This window comes from Temnothorax nylanderi, unplaced genomic scaffold (genome assembly GCF_030848795.1).
Source record: "Temnothorax nylanderi isolate EJ_2023f unplaced genomic scaffold, tnyl_v1.0 TNYL_tig1303_pilon, whole genome shotgun sequence".
Taxonomy (NCBI): domain Eukaryota; kingdom Metazoa; phylum Arthropoda; class Insecta; order Hymenoptera; family Formicidae; genus Temnothorax; species Temnothorax nylanderi.
The window spans coordinates 108-21,216 of NW_027250365.1; the positions used below are offsets into that span (position 1 = coordinate 108).

General features: G+C 36.9%; 3 protein-coding genes across 13 annotated transcripts; all 3 read left to right on the forward strand.

The window, feature by feature from the left end:
* Nucleotides 1-229: 229 nt before the first annotated feature.
* LOC139787154 (uncharacterized) lies at nt 230-9,426 on the forward strand. Of its 7 annotated transcripts, none has more exons than XM_071726249.1 (14): nt 233-459; nt 549-1,898; nt 1,979-2,226; nt 2,307-2,512; nt 2,654-2,730; nt 3,085-3,176; nt 3,282-3,549; nt 3,891-3,956; nt 5,640-6,049; nt 6,198-6,404; nt 6,497-6,640; nt 7,921-8,062; nt 8,192-8,370; nt 8,960-9,426. In XM_071726249.1, exons 7-14 carry the CDS (start codon nt 3,328-3,330, stop codon nt 9,417-9,419), a joined length of 1,830 nt encoding a protein of 609 aa, XP_071582350.1. In that variant the 5' UTR covers nt 233-459; nt 549-1,898; nt 1,979-2,226; nt 2,307-2,512; nt 2,654-2,730; nt 3,085-3,176; nt 3,282-3,327; the 3' UTR covers nt 9,420-9,426. The 7 variants fall into 7 exon arrangements, with proteins under 7 accessions (XP_071582355.1, XP_071582353.1, XP_071582350.1 ...); XM_071726250.1 differs by having other exon boundaries at nt 549-1,888; XM_071726248.1 differs by having other exon boundaries at nt 549-2,226.
* Nucleotides 9,427-9,707: 281 nt separating this feature from the next.
* On the forward strand, nt 9,708-20,874 carry LOC139787153 (uncharacterized). 5 transcript variants are annotated; one of them, XM_071726244.1, is made up of 12 exons: nt 9,708-9,833; nt 9,902-10,059; nt 10,155-10,609; nt 10,675-10,784; nt 10,850-10,971; nt 11,058-11,428; nt 11,503-11,866; nt 11,945-12,136; nt 12,231-12,436; nt 20,092-20,252; nt 20,356-20,435; nt 20,586-20,874. In XM_071726244.1, the coding sequence occupies exons 3-7, from the start codon at nt 10,559-10,561 to the stop codon at nt 11,524-11,526; spliced, it is 678 nt and encodes a 225-aa protein (XP_071582345.1). In that variant the 5' UTR covers nt 9,708-9,833; nt 9,902-10,059; nt 10,155-10,558; the 3' UTR covers nt 11,527-11,866; nt 11,945-12,136; nt 12,231-12,436; nt 20,092-20,252; nt 20,356-20,435; nt 20,586-20,874. The 5 variants fall into 5 exon arrangements, with proteins under 5 accessions (XP_071582345.1, XP_071582344.1, XP_071582346.1 ...); XM_071726243.1 differs by lacking the exon at nt 12,231-12,436; XM_071726245.1 differs by lacking the exon at nt 12,231-12,436 and having other exon boundaries at nt 10,494-10,609.
* LOC139787152 (uncharacterized) lies at nt 14,850-17,753 on the forward strand. The gene is made up of 4 exons (XM_071726241.1): nt 14,850-15,990; nt 16,265-16,684; nt 16,997-17,529; nt 17,658-17,753. Exons 1-4 carry the CDS (start codon nt 14,850-14,852, stop codon nt 17,751-17,753), a joined length of 2,190 nt encoding a protein of 729 aa, XP_071582342.1.
* Nucleotides 20,875-21,109: the final 235 nt, after the last annotated feature.

Consider the following 21,109-nt stretch of genomic DNA (forward strand, 5'->3'; position numbering starts at 1 on the left):
ACCGATGACCGTGCCTTTTTCTGACAGAGTGGATGTTGAGATAGGAAATTTAAATATCTTCCGGAAAAAGTGGGTTTATGGAACCAGTCAAATTGCAAATGCTCACCTATGTGAACATGGTGACCTCTAAAAAATTCAATTTGCCACCCACGCCGATCTCCATAGTAAATAGCCACATAAAAAGGCAAAGAGAAGGTTTAAATTTGCAGACGGATACGGAGGATATACCAGAAACATATATTAGTGCTATCGACGGACTTGTTAAAGTCTAGAATTATTGTTGTTACGCGGACTTGTTTTTAAATTACGCGTGACCTTTCCCCCCGCTTCCTTATGTCGTCGATATCTTGTATAAGGCAAGCGTGCCATTCTTTGTGTGAACGTCCTCGGAGACACACCGATCCCTGTAATTGATTGACGTGGCGTTGCGACTTGACTATTGTCCAGTATGTTAAATCTGTGAGTTACTTTGGTTGTTATCTTGTGTGTTATCTATTGTGTTCCTGTATGAATACTGAGAGAGGATAGTACTCCGAATTTGTCCACAGGCGTTGCGTCACAATGACAACGACATTACATCTGTTTGAAAATTTCCTGGCGCTCCAACCAGGAAACTTCTATGCGACGATATTCTGGAACGTGTCGGAGTGCACATCTAACATAACTGACCAGCGATGATTTGTTGTTTACGGCGGTAGAATATCTGTATGTATGTTTGCGACGTCAGACCAATTTTGTACTAATTTTTATATGTAGGAGTTACGCTGAGGAGGATCCCAAAGAAGGGTCGAAACGTTCGTGAATTTGACTTCGTTAATTTTGACTTCTGAGAATAACCCGAGAAAAAATAATTTTGACTAATCATATATAATTGTATATGATTATGTATAGAATCATAAATGAATATATATGGGTATTTTTATGATCATGTATATTTACATCTTGCTCCTTGTATGATTATATATGGATCCATATATGATTAGATCTGACCATTCCTATGCTGATATGACTAATATATTCTAATTCGTATGAGTAGGTACAGATTCATATATGATTAGACCTAATCAAGCCTGACTCATAACAGACTGTATATGAATTCATATATGACTATATTTAAATCTATGTATGATTCTATCTAATCATGACTGGCTAATATGAACTCGCACCTGACTATATGTAAATTTATATATAACTAGATATATATCTATATATAATTGTGCGTATTTAGATCTGACCATTTCTATGCTGATATGACTAATATATTCTAATTCGTATGAGTAGGTACAGATTCATATATGATTAGACCCAGGGTTGGGAAGTAACTAGTTACTTGTAACTAGTTACCGTTACAAGTTACTTTTTTTGGTAACTTACTGGTAACTGCGTTACATTTTTCTTTTGGTAACTGTAACGGTAACTTAGTTACATTTTTTCGGTAACTGTAACTAATTTAACAGTTACTTTTATCGTTACTTTCTATATTTAGCTTCGGAGGGAAAAACGCCATCTCCTAGAATCATAAACCAATCACAGAGCCGTATTTGGCATGAAAACGAACTTTAATAACTTTATGAATACCGGCTTTGATGCCGCGCGCGGTGCGCGCTCGCTACTGCGCTTGTTTTTGTTTTTATTATAACCCATGGCTGACAGTTTTCGGTTTCTTCTTCACACGTGTACATATACATGGTAGATTTTTCATGTGCTACAAGTCCTAAAAGTGTTTGTGAAGGTGTGTTACGTGGTGACTTACGTCATTTGTGTTACATCGTGCCGTCTTTTCTTATCGGGACCCACTATCCCGTAAAAAGTTTCGCTAAATAGCGTGATTCAAGGAAAGTGGTTATTTGAGATTATTGACGTATCCGACGTGCGTGCTAGACTTTTCGTGAGTGACGGTAATCGAGATCAAACTCGCGCGGATTAACGACCTCTTGTACAATTACAATTACTGCAATTACTATTACTGCTATTCTAGGAGCGGGAAGACGGGCGCTTGTAAGTTTTCGGATTGAGGATTGAGGCGGCTTCTTCGAGTCGCTTCGCGGCCTCGTGGCACGAAACGCTTTCTACGACGTGCGATAATCGAGCTCACCGGACCCGATCGCTCGCCACCCGGCTTTCGACGATTAAAAGAAGAGATCGACGTTCCCCGGGGATCGTTGTACGGACTTATGCTTGACGAGCGAGAGGAGAGGATCATTTGCCTGGGTATACTTGAACTTGGTAATCGAGATCAAACTCGCGCGGATTAACGACCTCTTGTACAATTACAATTACTGCAATTACTATTACTGCTATTCTAGGAGCGGGAAGACGGGCGCTTGTAAGTTTTCGGATTGAGGATTGAGGCGGCTTCTTCGAGTCGCTTCGCGGCCTCGTGGCACGAAACGCTTTCTACGACGTGCGATAATCGAACTCACCGGACCCGATCGCTCGCCACCCGGCGTTCCCCGGGGATCGTTGTACGGACTTATGCTTGACGAGCGAGAGGAGAAGATCATTTGCCTAGGTATACTTGAACTTGAAAAATGAAACTGTTTCATTGGCGAACAATGTTATCGAGCAGTCTGTTGTCACTAAATGAAAAACAGTCAAGGATTTCTATTCCTAATCCAATCATTTTAATCCAATTTTATCTTTTCGATTTCAGTTGAATATTAATACCCAGCGCAGCTCTCTTGTATCTGTTTCCGGTTTTGCACGACGGACCCGCAGAATCAATATTTTGTACGTATTGTAGATAAACTTGTAATTTTTAAATAACATAATAAGGAATGCTTTCCATTTAATGACAATAATGACACAAGTTGACACAATCATCGTTCTATCTTTATCTTTCTTGGTCTTCAATAGGCCTGGCTGTTCTCTTTAGCTGAATTTCTTTTCTTGCATCGTTCAACTTTCCTCTTTTTCTCTCCACGTTTAAAGTTTAGCTAAGGAGAATTAAGAGAATAGGCCTATTGAGTAACAAAGACAGGACTGAGGACACTTATGTCAACTGTTGTCACTAAATGAAAAACAGTCAAGGATTTCTATTCCTAATCCAATCATTTCAATCCAATTTTATCTTTCCGATTTCAGTTGAATATTAATAGTAATACCCGGCGCAGCTCTTTTGTATCTGTTTCCGGTTTCGTGTTGCGCGTAGTGAGAGAAGCATTTCTCCTCCATCGGTAGGAAGAATTCAGGAATTAAATCTAAAATCTAGATTACGAGTTATATACGAGTATTACGACCGCTGCGAGACATTTTGTTAATTTGTTATTTCTTTGAATTAGGAATCACTCCGAGTTAGGACAATCAACGCTTAAAAGTCTGAGAACAATGACTGACACTGAAGAAGCAGAACAAGCTCAAGCGAGTACGTCTCAATCCGCGAGTGAAACAGATTGTGATACACCATGGCCGGCATATTCAGAAATTTTTACATTCGAACCGAAGCTGAGCAATGAAAAAAATTTTGCATTTACGTGCAAATTATGCTTAGGCAGAAAAGTTTATCAGGCAAATAAAACCTCTACATCCAACTTGAGGAAACACTCAAAAGTAAGTGTTATTTATTTATATAATGTATTTTTGATATTAATTATTATTAATTCTGTGTAGTCATAAAGTCATAATCCGAGAACAAAGCTTTTCTCTTTTTATTGGCCTAGTTTACACCGATCTCTTAATACGCGTATCAAATAATATATTTGAACTGATCAGTCAATAATCAAACTTATTTACTAGTTATTTACTATTTAATACGCGTATCAAGTGATCGGTGTAAACTAGGCCATTGAAAACGATACTGCACAGACACAGACTATATACGATTTGTATATTTGTAATGTAATATTAATTAATCAAAATTACAAAAAAATTTATTTTTTTTATTTTTTTAGATTTCCAAGAAATTTAAACAATTCTACCCTATGTTCTACGTTGAATCAAATGTGCAACATAGAATAGTAGGTATAAAAAGCATGACATGCAAAAGCATGACTAGATTAACGATCCTTGATCTTTAATTAATGAATTATGAATTAATAATATAGTTATTTCTGTATTTTTTGTCAAAATTTCTTTCTTTAATATATACAAATATTATAACAAACTTTTTGCAAGGTTTAATATCTATTTATCTATTTTGTTATAAATTCTTTTATAATAACTATTTTCCTTCTAAATATGCTTCTAAATATGCTTTTTTGCCTTTTTTTAATTCTACCTATGATCAAAAAATTTCTTGGTTTATTGGGCTTGTTAAGGAATAATAATTTGTAATTTGTAACGACTCTCTTAAACTTATATTTATTTTCGTCAAGCGTTTCTCTTAAATTCCTATTTACTTTCGTCAAGCGTTTCTCTTAAATTCATATTTACTTTCGTCAAGCGTTTCGTCTTTGTATTGTCGTGCTAGCCGCGTGTTTCTATTCAGCTTGACACGTTCGCGGAGCGTGACACGTGCGGTCGCGGAATCGTCAGCCAATAAGGGCATCACGCCGATTTCTCCCGCTTGGAATTTCGGAGCGAACGATCAGAATACTCTCTGCCTCTCGAGCGAACACTCTGTGCTTTTCGAACCAGTATGTGCGAGCGAAATCGATAACTTTACTCGGTGCATCCGAAGCAAATATCGCGGAGCTTAACAACGCAAGTTATTGTGTGAGCGCAAGGGATCACATCCTCGCGAATTCTAGACACGGTGCGTGTGATTATCGATTATCGCCCGTCCGCCGTTCCATTAACCATTGGCGATTCTGCAAGACGTGGCCAAGTGGACCGTGACGATCCAGCGCATCTTCCCGCGCTAGAGCGTAAAGCGTTGAAAGCAAGATATTGGCAAGTGAATAATGCACCGTTTTGTTTAAATCTTTGCCACTCCAGTGGCACCGTTTATTTCAGCCAAAACTCGTTGCGCTCGCCGGATGCGTGGCGATCATGGCGCAGAAAGATATGCGCTGCTCTAATGAGATCCGAGTTCAAATCGCTTTTTTCGAGAAATTTATCGAATTTCTCTTCTTTTTCAACGGCACTATATAGCTCAAGATCAAGCCATGGCCTCCTGAAGTTCGGCCTGTATAAAATCCGAGGCCTCCCTTCTGGTTTCTTAGAGATACACTCTCGGCGGGTTGCCATTAACCCTTCCAAGAGGTGGCGATCAAATAAAAACCGACGATTTTCGGTCGGATTTGAACTCGGATCTTCAGCTCATTAGAGCAGCGCATATCTTTCTGCGCCATGATCGCCACGCATCCGGCGAGCGCAACGAGTTTTGGCTAAAATAAACGGTGCCACTGGAGTGGCAAAGATTTAAACAAAACGGTGCATTATTCACTTGCCAATATCTTGCTTTCAACGCTTTACGCTCTGCACTCTTCACTTCCGCCTACTATCCCTCTCGCTTTCTCTGAGCGATCCCGGCAAATTCAGTTCTGCGTGAAAACTACTCCGCGCATCGAACAGGGCTTTTACATAATTTTTAGTAGCATTGGATTGTATTATATATATATTTTCCACCTTATTATTATACCACCTTACCCTATACATATTATATTATAACATTATCATCTACCTGATCTACCTATTACATACAACATCACATAAACATCACATTATTTTATTTTGATTTCTGCATGTTAATTTAATAGATAAAACATCCACGTTACTTGGAAAAAATAGACGAAGCCAAATCTAATAAACTTGCAAATAACAAACGTCAAAAAGAAAATGAAGATATCTCCAATAATAGTGTTACAAAAAGACAATGTGTATTACAAAAATGGGGTTCTGGAATAACTGGAATTACTCAAAAAAAATTAGATGGTGCTATATTGCGATTTGTTATTGAAAATATTCAGCCCCTCGCAGTTGTAGAGAGTCCTGCTTTTATTGATTTGGTTAAAATGGGATTGCCTTCATCATTTCGAATAATGTGCAGAAAGACGTTAAGAGCAAAACTTTGTCAATTATATTTTGACATGAAAACTGCTCTTGAAAATGAATTAGCCAAAATAGAATATATCTCAACTACAGCAGACTTATGGAGTAAAGCAAAGAGGTAAATAGTAGATATTATCTTGATACTTTATTTAATTTCTACATTAATATTTTCTATTGGTATTTTATTTTTTATGAAGGTATATTTTTAATTCTTTAATATGTTATTACTTTATTATAATTAAATTAAATCTCTAAATTTTTTATAGAAGTTATTTAGGAATAACAGTTCATTGGATTAATCCAGGAACTTTAAAAAGGGAATCAGCTGCACTGGCTTGCCGTAGAATGAAAGGACGGCATACATTTGATGTTTTGGCAAAAGAAATTAATTCCGTGTTTTTGGAATATCATATACAGAATAAAGTATGCTGTGTAACAACAGATAATGGCTCAAACTTTGTTAAAGCATTTCGGTAAATTAATATTATCTTATATGATATTTTATACAATATTTTCTTGATTTCAATTTTTTTATTTATAAATGAAATTTTAAAAATTTTTTTAGAGATTTTGCAAGAGACGAAAATATTGAAAATGATGACGACGAGACTGTTAACATGGAATTCCATAATTTGAGTGATTTATTAATCACTGATGAAATGCAAGATTTAGACGCAGAAAATTTCATTACTCTTCCACCACACCATAGGTGTGTTAGCCACACGCTTAGCCTTGTTGCAGTCAAAGACTCCGAAAAAGCTTTGGAAAGTGCTTTATATAAAAAGAAGTAGGGGAGACCGGGGCTAAAACGTCTACGGGGTAAATACGTCTAATCAAATATCTCGGAACCTGTATATTGTGCGAACTCGCTATTAACATTGTAAACGCTGCTTATAGTACCCATGTGACCAACGGAGTTTCGGCAGGTTACCTGCCGTGTTATGATTTTTACGAGGGCAAACGTGTTTTCGAAAGGTAAAAGTTACATTTTCTGCGCGTGGAAATTTTGTAATATCTGCAATAATATTTGCTCTCCAAATCTCGAGGTACGTGATTATAAAGAGTAATGCATGCTGAACACGAATCCAGTGTAGTTTTTTCATTATCGTTGATGTCTAATATTTCGTGGGCGATCAAACCTGAAACTTGTGTTTGGGGCTAATCGGTCAGTAAGCAGTCCGGGTGCATTTCCAAGGCATTTTCGGGCTCACTGCATATGGAATATGGATGAGACGGGAATTACAACCGTTCAGACACCGAATAGAGTCATCGGACGTCGAGGAGTGAAACAAGTCGGGCGAGTGACTTCTGCGGAAAGAGGAACTCTCGTAACTATTTTTTAATAATGTTTCGCATAAAAATTTTAAATAAATTTTTATATTTTTCTCTTAAAAAACAATTATTGCATGTATCCTATTATTTTTTAGGATTAGATGTACGTATATGTATTGAAAATGCAGTGCAGACTGTTATACCCCGGCATTTTTGAGATTTCAATTTTTCCACCGTTGTCGTTTTTGCTCTATACCGGTTAAACAAAGCGACGTAGACAAAAATTTCCTATATAAATTTTGTAGCTAAAGGTTCACTCTTTACAGTGGTATACCACATTTAACTACAATTATTTATTTTGTTGTTAAAAATCGGCACCGAAAAAAAACGGACTGTTTAGCCCCGGTCTCCCCTATAGACCAACATTTGCCAAATTAACGAAATTGTGGAACAAGCAGAATCAATCCACTCAAGTAGCTGACAAAATTAAAGATATTTGTGGCATTTATTTGAAAACCCCCGTTGTTACTAGGTAAAAAGGATTTTTATTACACTTTTTTTGTCTTTATTTTATGTTAATAAATATTTTAATATTTCTTAAAATATATATTGTTTTAACTATTTACACGGACACATTCACACATTACACACATATACACACAGAATATATATAATATAAAAACAAAACTTATTAATTTTTATTATTATAAATAATAGATGGAATTCAACTTTTGATTCTGTATGTCAATTGATGACTCTTTTGAAAGACGGCCCAGAGAAAGTAAATCAATGTTTGGATTATTGTAACTTACCGAGACTGACAAATGATGAAATAAAATTTTTAGATGAGTATTGTCAGGTAAATTACACATGCACACATGATTTAACAAAATAAATAATTAAACAAAATACATGATATATGTGTATAAAGTATAAACTATAAACTACAAACGATAAAAAGTCTATTTTTTTTATTTTCTTGGACTAGGTAATGGAACCTTTGGCAAAGGCACTCGACATTTTACAAGGCGACACGGGAATGTATATGGGATATTTGTTGCCTGTCTTGTATAGTTTACAAGAAAAACTAGACAATATTACAAACACGAATAAACTGACACATTGTAATCCATTAATCACAGCCATTGAGGAAGGTTTAAATCGAAGGTAATTTATTAATTGGTTTATAAGTTATAAACTACAGAAATATACCTACATAAATTTTTTATAATAATACGTATATTTCAACAGAATAGAACTGAGCGCTATTTAAAATAGATACAACAATGTATGATTTTACAAAATTTTTTTCTAAATTATACTAGACATCACGTTAAAAATAGCTATGTAAGTTTTTTATATTTGAAGGTATATATTCGGTATTCGGGTGATTAATACATTTTTATTTTTGGTCCTGCAATGACTAACTCTTGGCTTCTACATAAACAAATATCTATTGCAGTGACAATTTGTTACATGTCAGCCATTAATATATAATATAGAAGTTGGAAGTTACACTTATATTATAGGACTACAAATGTGAAAAAGTCAATTGACTGAAAATTTTTCAACATAAACTGTATAGTTTAAAGTTTAAAGCGATTTGGTTGAAGTATAGGTATCTATATATATTACTGTACTCATTTTAAATAGCGCGTTACAATTTTCATTCTATTTGAAGTATTCGCATTATTGTAAAAAAAACATTGTACAAATATAAACATTTTAATATATAATATATAATTTTAAATTTTAGATTTTGTACAACATTTGAAAAGAAGGAGTTAATTATTGCAAGTTGTCTACATCCTAAATTTAAATTAAACTGGTTAATTGGAGAAAAGAAAAAACTAGCTGAAAGCTACTTAGAAGATTTGCTGGGCATACGCTCAAATGATAATTCTCCAAACTCTGGTAAAAATGATGATTACGACGATTTTTTTACTTTTCATCGGCAATCGACATCAACTTCGGAGTCCGGAGAAGAAGAACTGCAACGATTTCTGAAGTCAAAAAGGACTGATATTGAACTATTAAACGATTTTCCGAAATTAAAAAAACTATTCATTAAATTTAATACGGCTTTACCAAGCAGTGCATCAGTTGAAAGGATGTTTAGTATCGGTAATTCTGTCTGTCAACCTTCAAGAGGTCGCCTACATGATAACATAATGGAGTATCAACTTTTACTAAAAATAAATCAAAAATATAGATAAAATTTAACGAGTTTATATTTTATTATTTGATAATCCAAATAACCCTATATAATCCTTGTAGTTTAATACGTTATTGAGATAATCCTAGATCTAAATAGTAGTGTAGTTTCATACATAATACATTTTATTTAAGAATTTTAAGTTTAAAATTATCATGTTAAAATTAAACTTTTTATTCTGTAATCTTAATCTTGTTTTAACATTTTAAAAAAGTAACTAAAAAAGTAACTAATAGTTACTTTTTAAGTAACTGTAACTGTAACGAGTTACTTTTGAGAATCAGTAACTAGTAACGGTAACTAGTTACTTTTTTGACTCGGTAACGATAACTGTAACTAGTTATTTTTAAAAAGTAACTTTCCCAACCCTGTCAGAACAAGAGGCGTGCAGTTGGCTTTCCACCGTTTCTACATCGTAAGAAAATAAATCTATTTTTCGATAATTAATTTTCGATAATAATGTGTAAAGATTTATATTTGTAGATTTCAGACCGATCATATTCAGCATTGTACAATCTCAACTTTGGGATATGAATATTCGCGCTTGGGGCAAAATCGATCATTGACACAAACGTTTGAGAGTTACAAGCTATTGCATATTTGGGCACAACGACTGTCACGTTATTCAATAACTTCTAAAGGTACGCTCATGCATTATCATTGAGTCTATTTTTATATTAAACGCAAATCTTGTTATACATATGTGTCAATGTATATATTTTTAATACATTTACAGAAGTTTTAACAAATAGTGCTTCGAGCAAAAGAAAAATTTTACAGCAGATCATAAACAGTACCTAATAAAGAGAACGTGATTCCTTTATTAAAAGATTATTGTTGTAGCTTCGGATTTAATTTCAATGATTGCCTTTTGAATTATTTACAAATATTACTAAAAACGTGGAATCCAACGATAACCGTTTCGAATACAAGCGTGAATAAAGGCAAATGATATAAGAAAATAATATGTATTTGTGACAATTAATTTAATATTTGGATATTTACATATTTTTATACGTAGATCATTTTCGTATGATATTGAACACCAATTTAATAATCGAGTAATATATTATAGAGTTACTTATCTGTAAAGATGAAATCGATGAATTAAGAAAGAAATGTAATGGAGTTGTTGCGCAAATGGAAGATAAATCCATGTTGAAGCGATGTATCTCTACGTTATGGGAACACGTAAGCTATAAAAATGTTGGATAGTATAGTTTCTTATAATGTGAATTTTACATTTAAATTTCCAGATTACATTTTACCACTATGAAGTGTTTATTATACTAATGGATCTCATAGGAGACAAAAATATGGAAAAGAGAAATTATCTTTGCTTCTTGCAAAATTACACTCGGAGCGGGTAAATTATAATAATTTCGCATATATTAATTTTGAATTTAATAATCATACTATCAATCATGACAGGCTTCCTACACCAATGGAACACGATGAGTGGATACAGCTTAATCCTGGACATAGTACGTTGCCGCCGATAGCCCAATGGAGACTTCCGTTCTTGCTTAAAGTCGATATTTGGAAAATCATTAGTAAATATATTTCAGAAATAAATTTATGGCCAGCACTTGGATGATTACTTAACTTAATTTCACATTTTATTAATTCTCGTTACTAGCACCTGAGTTGAATTTAAGAACATACGGCAAGTGGCTTGACATCGCACCCGTACTTAATTTGGAGGCACATCTCATATGCACATTAGCTATTAAAGGTGAAGTGACACAAGTATGGGGAAATAATTCTACTGCATCGAAAAATACTGCATGGTCGCTTTATCCGAAAAATACCACGTTGCTCAAAGATATCAAGAAATGTATACAACGGATGACAGATTCAGATGGATTCTATTATGGTACTGCAGCATTGTACTATGTCGTAAATCATACACCTCCGGGTGCTGATCGCGTTGCTGCCGCGAAAGAATGTTACGAGTATGCTCAGCTGGCGGCACAGAATTCCACTAAATTCGAAGAAGGAATGTTAGAAGTACGGTAATCTCTGTGTAAAGTACGTGTCTATGTTGTAAAAAATATATTGACTTCTATGGCTTTTACTTTCAGAAAATTAAATTCAAATATTTTTGAGATTTACGTCCGAGCATATTCTACGTACGTACGGATTGGAGAAAGATGAGTATCTTGCTCTAATTGAAAATCCGTGCAAGCTGGTGTATGAATTGTATAACGAAGAAAGCATACCATTACGATATCGAACTGCAACCAACTACAGACCCGATATTAACGCTGCTGTTAACGAGCTGGGTAAACTGTTCTCGTTGAATACGATAAAATTGCGTATGGATTTATTGGAAGAATGGCTACAATCTAATGCCAGGTATACCGAATTGTCTCAAAGCTTTACAGAGACGTTTCTAGCGACGAAAGAGTCTGATCAGAATACCAACTATGAAGATAATTTACTTAGGTAATATTGTTGGTACACCATTTTTTTTATATTCAATTTTTAAATCAACAATTGATTGTGAAATATACTTAATTGTAGGATATGTTATATGCTGGAATATGGAGATATGGATTTGTTTGCACAATTTCTTATAAACATAGGTTTCGGCAATCGTCATGGCGAGACTGAATATAGTTGTAACGTACGATATCGAGTATTTCGAATATTGCAGACTGTCGTTGATACTACAACGTTAGAGGAATTGACCAAGCAAGATATATGTACCTTTAGGTATAAATAATTATAATAAATTATTGTTTATTTTATCGGCAGAATATAAATTTTTCTTGCATATTAAAACGTTGATCTCACTTCAATATTTCAGAAAGTATATGAAATCGTTACAGTACACCGGCAAATTGGAATCTTTAGAATTATGTTACAGCGTTGATACATTTGACACATGTTGTAAACGAGATATTCAAAACTTGAGAATATCAATCCGTGATGTTAAGATACAGTTAAAAGGACTTTGCTTCTAAATTTTAGGATATTGATAATTATGAAGTGAGCGAAATGTAAATCTGTGAGGTAAATGAGAAATAGTCAAAAGAGAAATATGTTGATTAGTGCCAAGAAGAAAACGGATTCGCGCCTGAGCCGTGGTAGCGAGCGGACGTCCTGTTTCTCTCTCCCGCGACTCCCCGTCATAGTATCCGTGCATAATCGTGCCGGTTGGTCTTTCTCGCGCCGCGAGTGTTTCTTTTAGTCAGTGTTTGATATTTTCTGTCCGGTTTATCGGGATTTTCGAGAGTTATTCTTTCTTTTCCGGTTCGTTGTGATATCTCGGCAAAAACAACTTAGAATCGCGCACGCACACGGGGAGATGCAGACGGCTTCGGCCTCCCGCATTCTCGATCCCGGTGAAACGTTGCTCCCTCAACAAAGGACATCGGCCTCTCTGAGTGAGTTTGATAATTTCGCTAATAATTTAGCCAGTCGCACAGCAATTTTGAGCCGCTTGCCCGCGAGCCCCATCATTTCCCCTTTAGATCGATCTCGCTCTTCGTCGAGGGAACGAGACCATAGCGACGGATCGGCTAGCGATTCGTCGGACAGTCTAGAAAATACCATGGGGGGAAAAAACAAAAATAGGAAGCATCATAATTCCGGGACGATCAAGGGGACGGGCGGGTCCCCGCCCCTTCCCCCTCGTCCCGGCAAAGATTCAACTGTTCCCTATATTCCGAACATGAACGTTCTCGAAAAAATTGACGGCGCGGTAGCCGCTTCCGCCGCCGTACGTGAGGGATCATATATCGCCGAAAACAACGATGTTAGCTCCTCGAAACCTAAAGATACGGTCAGCAATACAATAAAGTCATCCGCGATAGTCCCTATAGATTTTAGTAACGATGGCCCTCCCCAGGACTCGGATATGGGTTACGATCCTGCCGTCGAGACGAGAAGGGGGGTCAAGCGCGCATCCGAGAGCGATTTGGCTACTGCCGAGAAAGGAATGCCATCCCCTGCCTCTGTTTCTTCTAGTAAGAAACATCGCAGGGAGGCTAATCGCTATTCGGCCACTGATTTTCCGCCTTATCTCGTTCATTTCCAGTACGCGGAATCCAACGTCACCCCTGATTCGCTTCTAATCTCCAAAATCATCAACGGATTCGACGAGAGCATTCAAGAAATACGTACAATTGGAAATAACAAAGTTCGAGCCAAATTCGAAACGTACCAGGCGGCTAATCGCGTTATCGGCCACCCTTCGCTTAAAAAGCATAACTTAATAGCTTTTATACCCTCGTTCAAAATCATGCGTATTGCTATTGTCAAGGGTATCCCATTGTGCCTCTCCGATAACGAAATCACGCAAGAAATTGAATCCTCTGTAAAAATTATCTCCATCCAACGTCTCAACCGTCGGGTTAAGAGAAATGGGGAGTCTGTGTTTGAACCATCCAAAACAATTCTAATTAAATTTGAAGGTCAAACTCTGCCTCTGGAGATTGCTATTTTTAAAACAAAACTAAAAGTTGAGCCCTACATTCCCCAAATTCAAATATGCTTCTCCTGCTTTCGTTTTGGCCACATCAGCTCAAATTGTCGTAGCAAGGCAAAATGCGGCAAATGCACATCGGAATCACACGCTAACAAAGATGACTGTCCAAGAATTAACTTACCCCCGATATGTATAAATTGTAAGGGCGATCACCTTCCCACAGCATCCACCTGTCCCGTTTTTATTAAACAAAAAAAAATCGTCCAAATAGCGGCCGAACAAAACATCCCCTATTTGGAAGCCCGCAACAAGGTTGAAAACTGCCAATCCTCAATCTACTCTCCCCCCCCCTACTTCAGTTCCTCGGACTCCTATCCTTCTCTCCCAGGTTCTACGAGCTCTTCAGACTCCCCAAAAAATACCCGATTCAACTTTAACGCAATGCCCTCGCTTAATAGTTCTCCCTCTTCGTCTCCGCAGTCGTACTCAGGTATCTTAAAAAACGGCTCCTCCCGCAGCCAAGGCAATTCTAATCCTTCTTTCACTCAACGCGGATATGCGAGAAATTCTTCTCAGGAAAACAATCAGAATATTAATCAACACAACCTCAAAGAGGCACACAATGACTGTCTATACTATCCACACGGCAGAGAACAGACCTTCAACTCTCAATCTCCTGTATTCAATTATGGCAACGTACCATCCAACGACAGAGGCAATAATTCTTTTCACAATCCTAATCCTCCCTTCTCTTTTGAGTCCCTACGTAGCCTTTTTAAAGTCATCATCGATTTTGTTCGCAATCTCCCAGAATTTTTCCCTGCAGTTCATGACTCCCAAATTTATAAAATGGTGCTTCAATTTTGCACCATTATCCAAGGTGTCTACGGCCTTTAAATGCCTTCTAACACCTCCAGATTGGCTTCCTCCCCCAGTTTTAACATTATTTATTGGAACTGCAGGGGCGCCTCTCTCAGGAAACCCGACATCGAAAAAATGTCAGAATCCCATGACATAATTTTTCTAGCGGAAACCCTCCTAAACCCCTTACATTCCTTCTCCATTCCAGGTTTCAAAATAATTCGACAGGATCGCGACACAGGCCGCCAAGGTATAGCACTACTCATCCGCAACAGTATAAACTTCACTCCAATCAATTTAGATAACATCCTAAAAACAGATGACTCTGTCGAGGCTATTGGTGTCAAAATTTCGGTCAACAACACTAGTACAGCTCTCTTCGGAATTTACAGACACCCTATCGGGGTCTGCCCTCAGAGAACCTGGCAGAGATTTTTCAACCTGGCTAACTCCTTCCCTCAATCTCTTCTTCTAGGAGATCTTAACGCACATCATCCTTACTGGGGGGCTTCTTCTCCCAATTCGGCGGGACATGTTATCATGGACCTTCTGGATCGCTTCCCCTTTACGCTACTTAACCCAAACACGCCTACATTTATTCCTCCCCCAGGCATTACACCATCCCTTATAGACCTCGTCATCGCCTCTTGCAATCTTGTTCCTCTCCTTAATACCCATGTGCTCAACGACACGCGTGGTAGTGATCACCGTCCAATTGGCACCACAGTAAATGCAAAAATTAAAACTAACTGCATCTTTTCCCACAAATACAAACTCACCAAAATACAACTTAGAGAGCTCGCTTCCTCTCTAGAGAGCAAAACGCAGGAGATTGAAACTCTCGTCCTTCGCGATGCAGATAACGAACCCTTAAAACAGTATGACTCCTTTATCGACTCTCTACAGAAGGTTGTTGACTCCATCTCCCTCCCTTCCAATACACCTAGAACCTGCAACCGCAATAGTATCCAGCAATCAAATAATTCCCACCAAAACCCTCCTCCAGCCCCTTGGTGGAATGCAGAATGCGAAGAGGCGGTTAAGGCAAGAAGCCGCGCGTGCAGAACTTATCGAAGAAATCCTACTGTGAACAACTTTCAGGTATATCGCAATCAAGTAACCACCACTCGCAAAACCTTAAGAACAGCTAAAAGAGAAGGATGGAAGAACTATTGCAACTCGCTCGATTTCATGACTCCTACGCCATCGATCTGGAAAATGATCAAAAGATTCCGCAATCGCAAACTAGCACCATCCGAAGACTCCTCAGCGATAAGTGAGGCGCTTGCTGATGAGACCATGGCAAACATTACCCCCCCCCTCCTGCACGTCAGACCGTCCTAACCAACTTAATAATTGCACAAATCCTAATGGTCCATTACAATGGCTTGATAACTCATTTGTATACAATGAATTTCACCATGCTCTCAACACATGCAAAAGCAATTCTAGTCCGGGTCTGGACTGCATTGATTACAAAATCCTTAAAGCCCTCCCGATCTCCCTCAAAAAACTTCTGCTCAGAATCATTAACAACATCTTCGCTGAAGGAGAATTCCCAGAGGCCTGGTCCCACTCACTAGTCTACCTTATTCCCAAACCCCATGGTAAAGGAGCTCGCCCTATTGCCCTCACTTCCTGCCTACTCAAGCTCCTCGAGAAAATGATCTTAAATCGCATTCACTGGTGCGCCGAGTCCGGAACCTCAAATCTTATCCCAGACCACCAGTTCGGCTTCCGCAAATTTCGTTCATGCTCCGACAACCTTACCATACTCAACGCTGAAATCCACAATAACAACCTCCTTAACAAAACTACTGTAGCCTTATTTATAGACATCAAGGGGGCCTTTGACAATGTCATTCCCCCCATTTTAGTTGATGACCTTGTCCAGGCCAATTTCCCCCCCAAAACATGCCAGTTCGTCCAAAACCTCATCACAGAAAGAATCGTTCAGTTTGTCATTCAAGGTAAGCTCTCTTCCCCGCGCATCTCGCGAAAAGGCACTCCTCAAGGATCAGTACTTAGCCCCTTCCTGTTCAATTTCTATCTTAAAAATATAGCCTCCCTACTACACCCTGAGGTAAAAATTTTACAATTTGCAGACGACATAGTCATCTTTGCTTCGGCCAAGAAAATTAAAAAAGCCATCCACCGAATCGAGACAACCCTTGCCAATATCACAAATTACCTTTACAATCGCGGCTTAGAGATCTCCCCAAGTAAAACGCAACTTATGATTTTTTCTAAACACAAAATCTTCAATTTAAATCAATTTAAAGTTCATTTTGGGAACGACATCATCACCCCAACGAACACAGTTCGCTTCCTTGGCATCATCCTGGATCCTCAACTTACAGGTGCACAACACATGGATGCAGTTATCAACAAAGCCAGAAAAGTCGCGGACGTAATTTCAGCGCTAAGAGGCGTTTGGTGGGGATCGCACCCCCAACTCCTTCTCAATATTTATAGAGCTGTCTTGAGAGGATACATAGAATATGCATCCCATATTTTCTCCCTCAAATCTAGTCCTAAATTCCATCGTCTGGAAATAATACAGAATAAAGCCATAAGAGCCTGCCTAGGATATCGTATTTCCACCCCCATTAACACAATGTTTGCGGAAGCTAAAGAACCTCCTCTCAGACTTCGACTCCAACATCTAGCATCTAAATATCTCATCAAATCTTTATCCATTACCAATCACCCGGTTATAGAAGCCATGTTTCAACTGGCCATAACAGCGCAAGATAGACCACCCGACTTGGAATACTGCCGCAAAAAATTTCCTCTCCTTGATCTCTTCCTACAAGTAAAATCTCTCTTACCCTACATACACTCCAAAGTAGCTCCTTCCCCCTTTCAACACTCATATCATTCCATACTATTCACCCCTTCTCTATACCGACCTGATTCTGACCTTTTAGATCTAATTGACAGAACCCCCAAGCCTCTAGTACAGAGCATATTTCTCCAGGCGTTCGGCCCGATCATTCAAGACTCCACAGTCTTTTATACGGATGGCTCAAAGATTGACTCATACAGCTGGGTTGGCGCCTCGTGCTACTCCCCGCAACTCCAAAATCACTTGATGTTCAAACTTCCTGCCCAGGCCTCGGTCTTCACAGCGGAAGCCTGGGCGATATACAATGCGGTGCTACTTACCCTTGACCTTCCCGGTCCTAAATTCTCCATTATTTCGGACTCTAAAAGCGTGCTCGACGCTCTATCCAACCCTGTCACATGCAAGTCAAATTATATAATTCCACTCATAAAAAGTAAAATAATAGAAGCCCAAAATCGCGGCAAGGAAATCCTTTTCATTTGGATCCCCTCCCATAAAGGCATCTCAGGTAACGAAATTGCGGATGAACTGGCCAGAAAAGCCATTCGCTTTGGAATTGCTAACCCCTCTTTTAAGATTCCCCACTCAGATTTCTTTATTGAACAACGCGAAAAATTAGCAATAGAATTTCATAATTATTTATTTAATAGAGCTCGGTGCAAGGGCAACCACTTTTTTGTCAACCTATATGCCAACACGCCTAAACCTTGGTATTACCAATCCGGTCTTAAACGCGATGCTGTGGTCACGATCTCGCGGCTCAGGGCAAACCACTATAATTTGAATCACAGTCTTTTTAGGAAAAATATTATTGATGATGGCTCGTGCGCTTGTGGCGACCCGGTTCAGGATATCAACCATGTTATATTTGACTGTCCGTTGACGTATGACAAAGCAACTTATCTCAGACAGGCAATTCACTCGAGTGAGGGACCTCAATGCAACGATATCTTTCCAACTCTCGCAAAGCCCACGCGCAGAATCTGTCGACTAATCATGTCTTTTTGTAAATCAGCAGAAATCAATTTGTAATGCGCGCGCTCGCGCGTGCCTGACCGACCGCCGGCTCCCCACTGCCCGCCTGGTGGCTCTCCCCCTCTGGTTTCTCCCCCTCCTACCACAACACGAACGCCGTCTCGTGAACCTAAGTCTATTTACACGGCAACCAGTAGCAGCTACAAGCTACTCACAGTTGACTATACAAACAGAGGCAAAAGCTGGCCATATTGTCCTCGGAATAGAGGCAGGAGCCAAATAAACAAAGAAGAAGAAGAAGAAGCCAAGAAGAAAACGTAGCAATTAATTGGGCTGATTGAATTGGCAGATCAAAGTGGCATTTTTTTCGTATCAAGTAATGAAATGGTTTGATGTTTATATGACTAGCGTCTATGTATTATATTATAAATTATAATCTTACAATATCATAATATTTTATGTGTCGAAATATATTGACCAGTAGTCATTTTTTTATGGCACGTTTATAATACCAATTGTCTGTGGTAAGCAGTAAAATGACGTGCGATAGATGCAGGCGCACATTTGACTCGAATTAAAAATACAAATAAATTGTAATAATGTTATAATATGAAGTTTGTAGTTCGTGGTTAGTCTTTTGAAAGAGAGGAGATAAATATTAACTTGACATTGTTTTCTGCTGAACGCACCTGATGACATACATGATGTCCGTTGATTATACATTGTACCCATGTTCTTTAAATTACGCCAACTACAAAGAGAATATATATATTGCTTTGAAAAATAATTGTAGTGCAACTACTCTTAAAAAATAAAACAAAATTGTGTTACCTAACTCAACCCAAGTGGTATGTATCTTTGTATTCCTGAGGATCTTTCTATCAACCCAAGTGGTAGTAGTTTTAATTCTCCTTGATAAAATTATAATATTACAAAGAATTATTTAATCATTTTAATCACAAAGAATTAAAGAGGTAACATTATAAAATAAAAATATTTAATTAAAATAAAATAAATAAATTTTTCTTGTAATATGTATTTACGGTGTATTCATAGAAGATATCCATATGTATTGTAAAAATTGCAATTTTTATTTATATATATTTTTAAATATGATTTTGAAAATACGTATTATTAGCAAGCTATTTTTTATGTATTTTTACAACATGCGTTTTGTACAATGCAACATTAAACATTTGCTATTTTATTACTTGGTCAAATAATAACAAATACCTAATCATAAGTTAAAAATTTACATATCTAAAAAATATATTTAAGTGTTATTATAAAAGTATAAATTATCCTCTAGAATTATAATATTACATATCATTATTTATATTTAGTTTCAAAAGAAGAAAATCATTATACTTGTATAGTTAATCATAAAAGGCATGGTGATAATAGTTTATCGCTGCATTATTATATATCATAATTTAAATAAGACTTCATTATGTATCACATTTCTGTTACTTGAAAAAAATGCTTTTTAATTTTAATTTATGTAACATACATGTACACGCTTATAATATATTAATTGACTGTATTTTTTCATAGATTGAGAACAGTTCTACGGCGAAAGATGGAACAGGAAGTTTCGAAGAAACAATCGTATCATTAGACGAAAGATTTACTAAAGTATTGACACGACTTCTAGATCGAATTTGTGATTTGGGTTGTGATAATAACAATGAGAAATTACTTAATGTGTTATGTCGGTAAGAATTTTATTTATATAATTTTTATGCATCCTTTTTTTCTCACACAATTGATATAAAATTAGATACTAATTAATTTCTAAATTATTTATGTTTGAATTAGACTTGACTTCAACATGTTTTACACCGACATACTAATACGTCGAGGGAAAGAAAAGACCGTCCCGCAGCAAGATATATCTGGCTAGTAATATATTATTTCTCATTTATGCGTACATTGCACATGCAGACGTTGTACGCATGCATGCATGAAAGATGGAGTAGACAATAATCTGATCAATATTACATGTTTTTATTGTTTTTTTATTTTACAAAAAGAAATGATTATTTCAGGGTATATAAGAGTACATAATATAATGGAAGTATATATATAATATAATGGAAGTATATAATATAATGGGTATATGGAATCTTATCTATCTATACTGTCTGCCTCTGCCTCTGCCTCGTCTAATGCCCCAATGATAGTATGGTGATGAAAGTCTGTACAGAAAGGCCATAAATCTTTCTTCTTGCCGCCGTATCCCCGTGGCTCTGCCTCTTGGTCTTTGAACTGTAAAATAATATGTATATTGTATAAGAAATTTTATGAATTAAATACATATAATATGAATTAAATTTATATATAACGAGAAGATATTTATTAATTTCGATAAACATATTACCTTGTCTATTATCTTCGGTATAAATTACGGTACTGCACAACTTGTATCAGTTGTATTGTGGAGTCCACTCTTATAATGTGGCATACTTTTGAATTGATAGTATAATTACTGTCATTAATAACAATTCTTTCCACTGAAATATTATTTATGGTAATAGGAGAGAATAAATTATATATAAATAACCAGTACGTT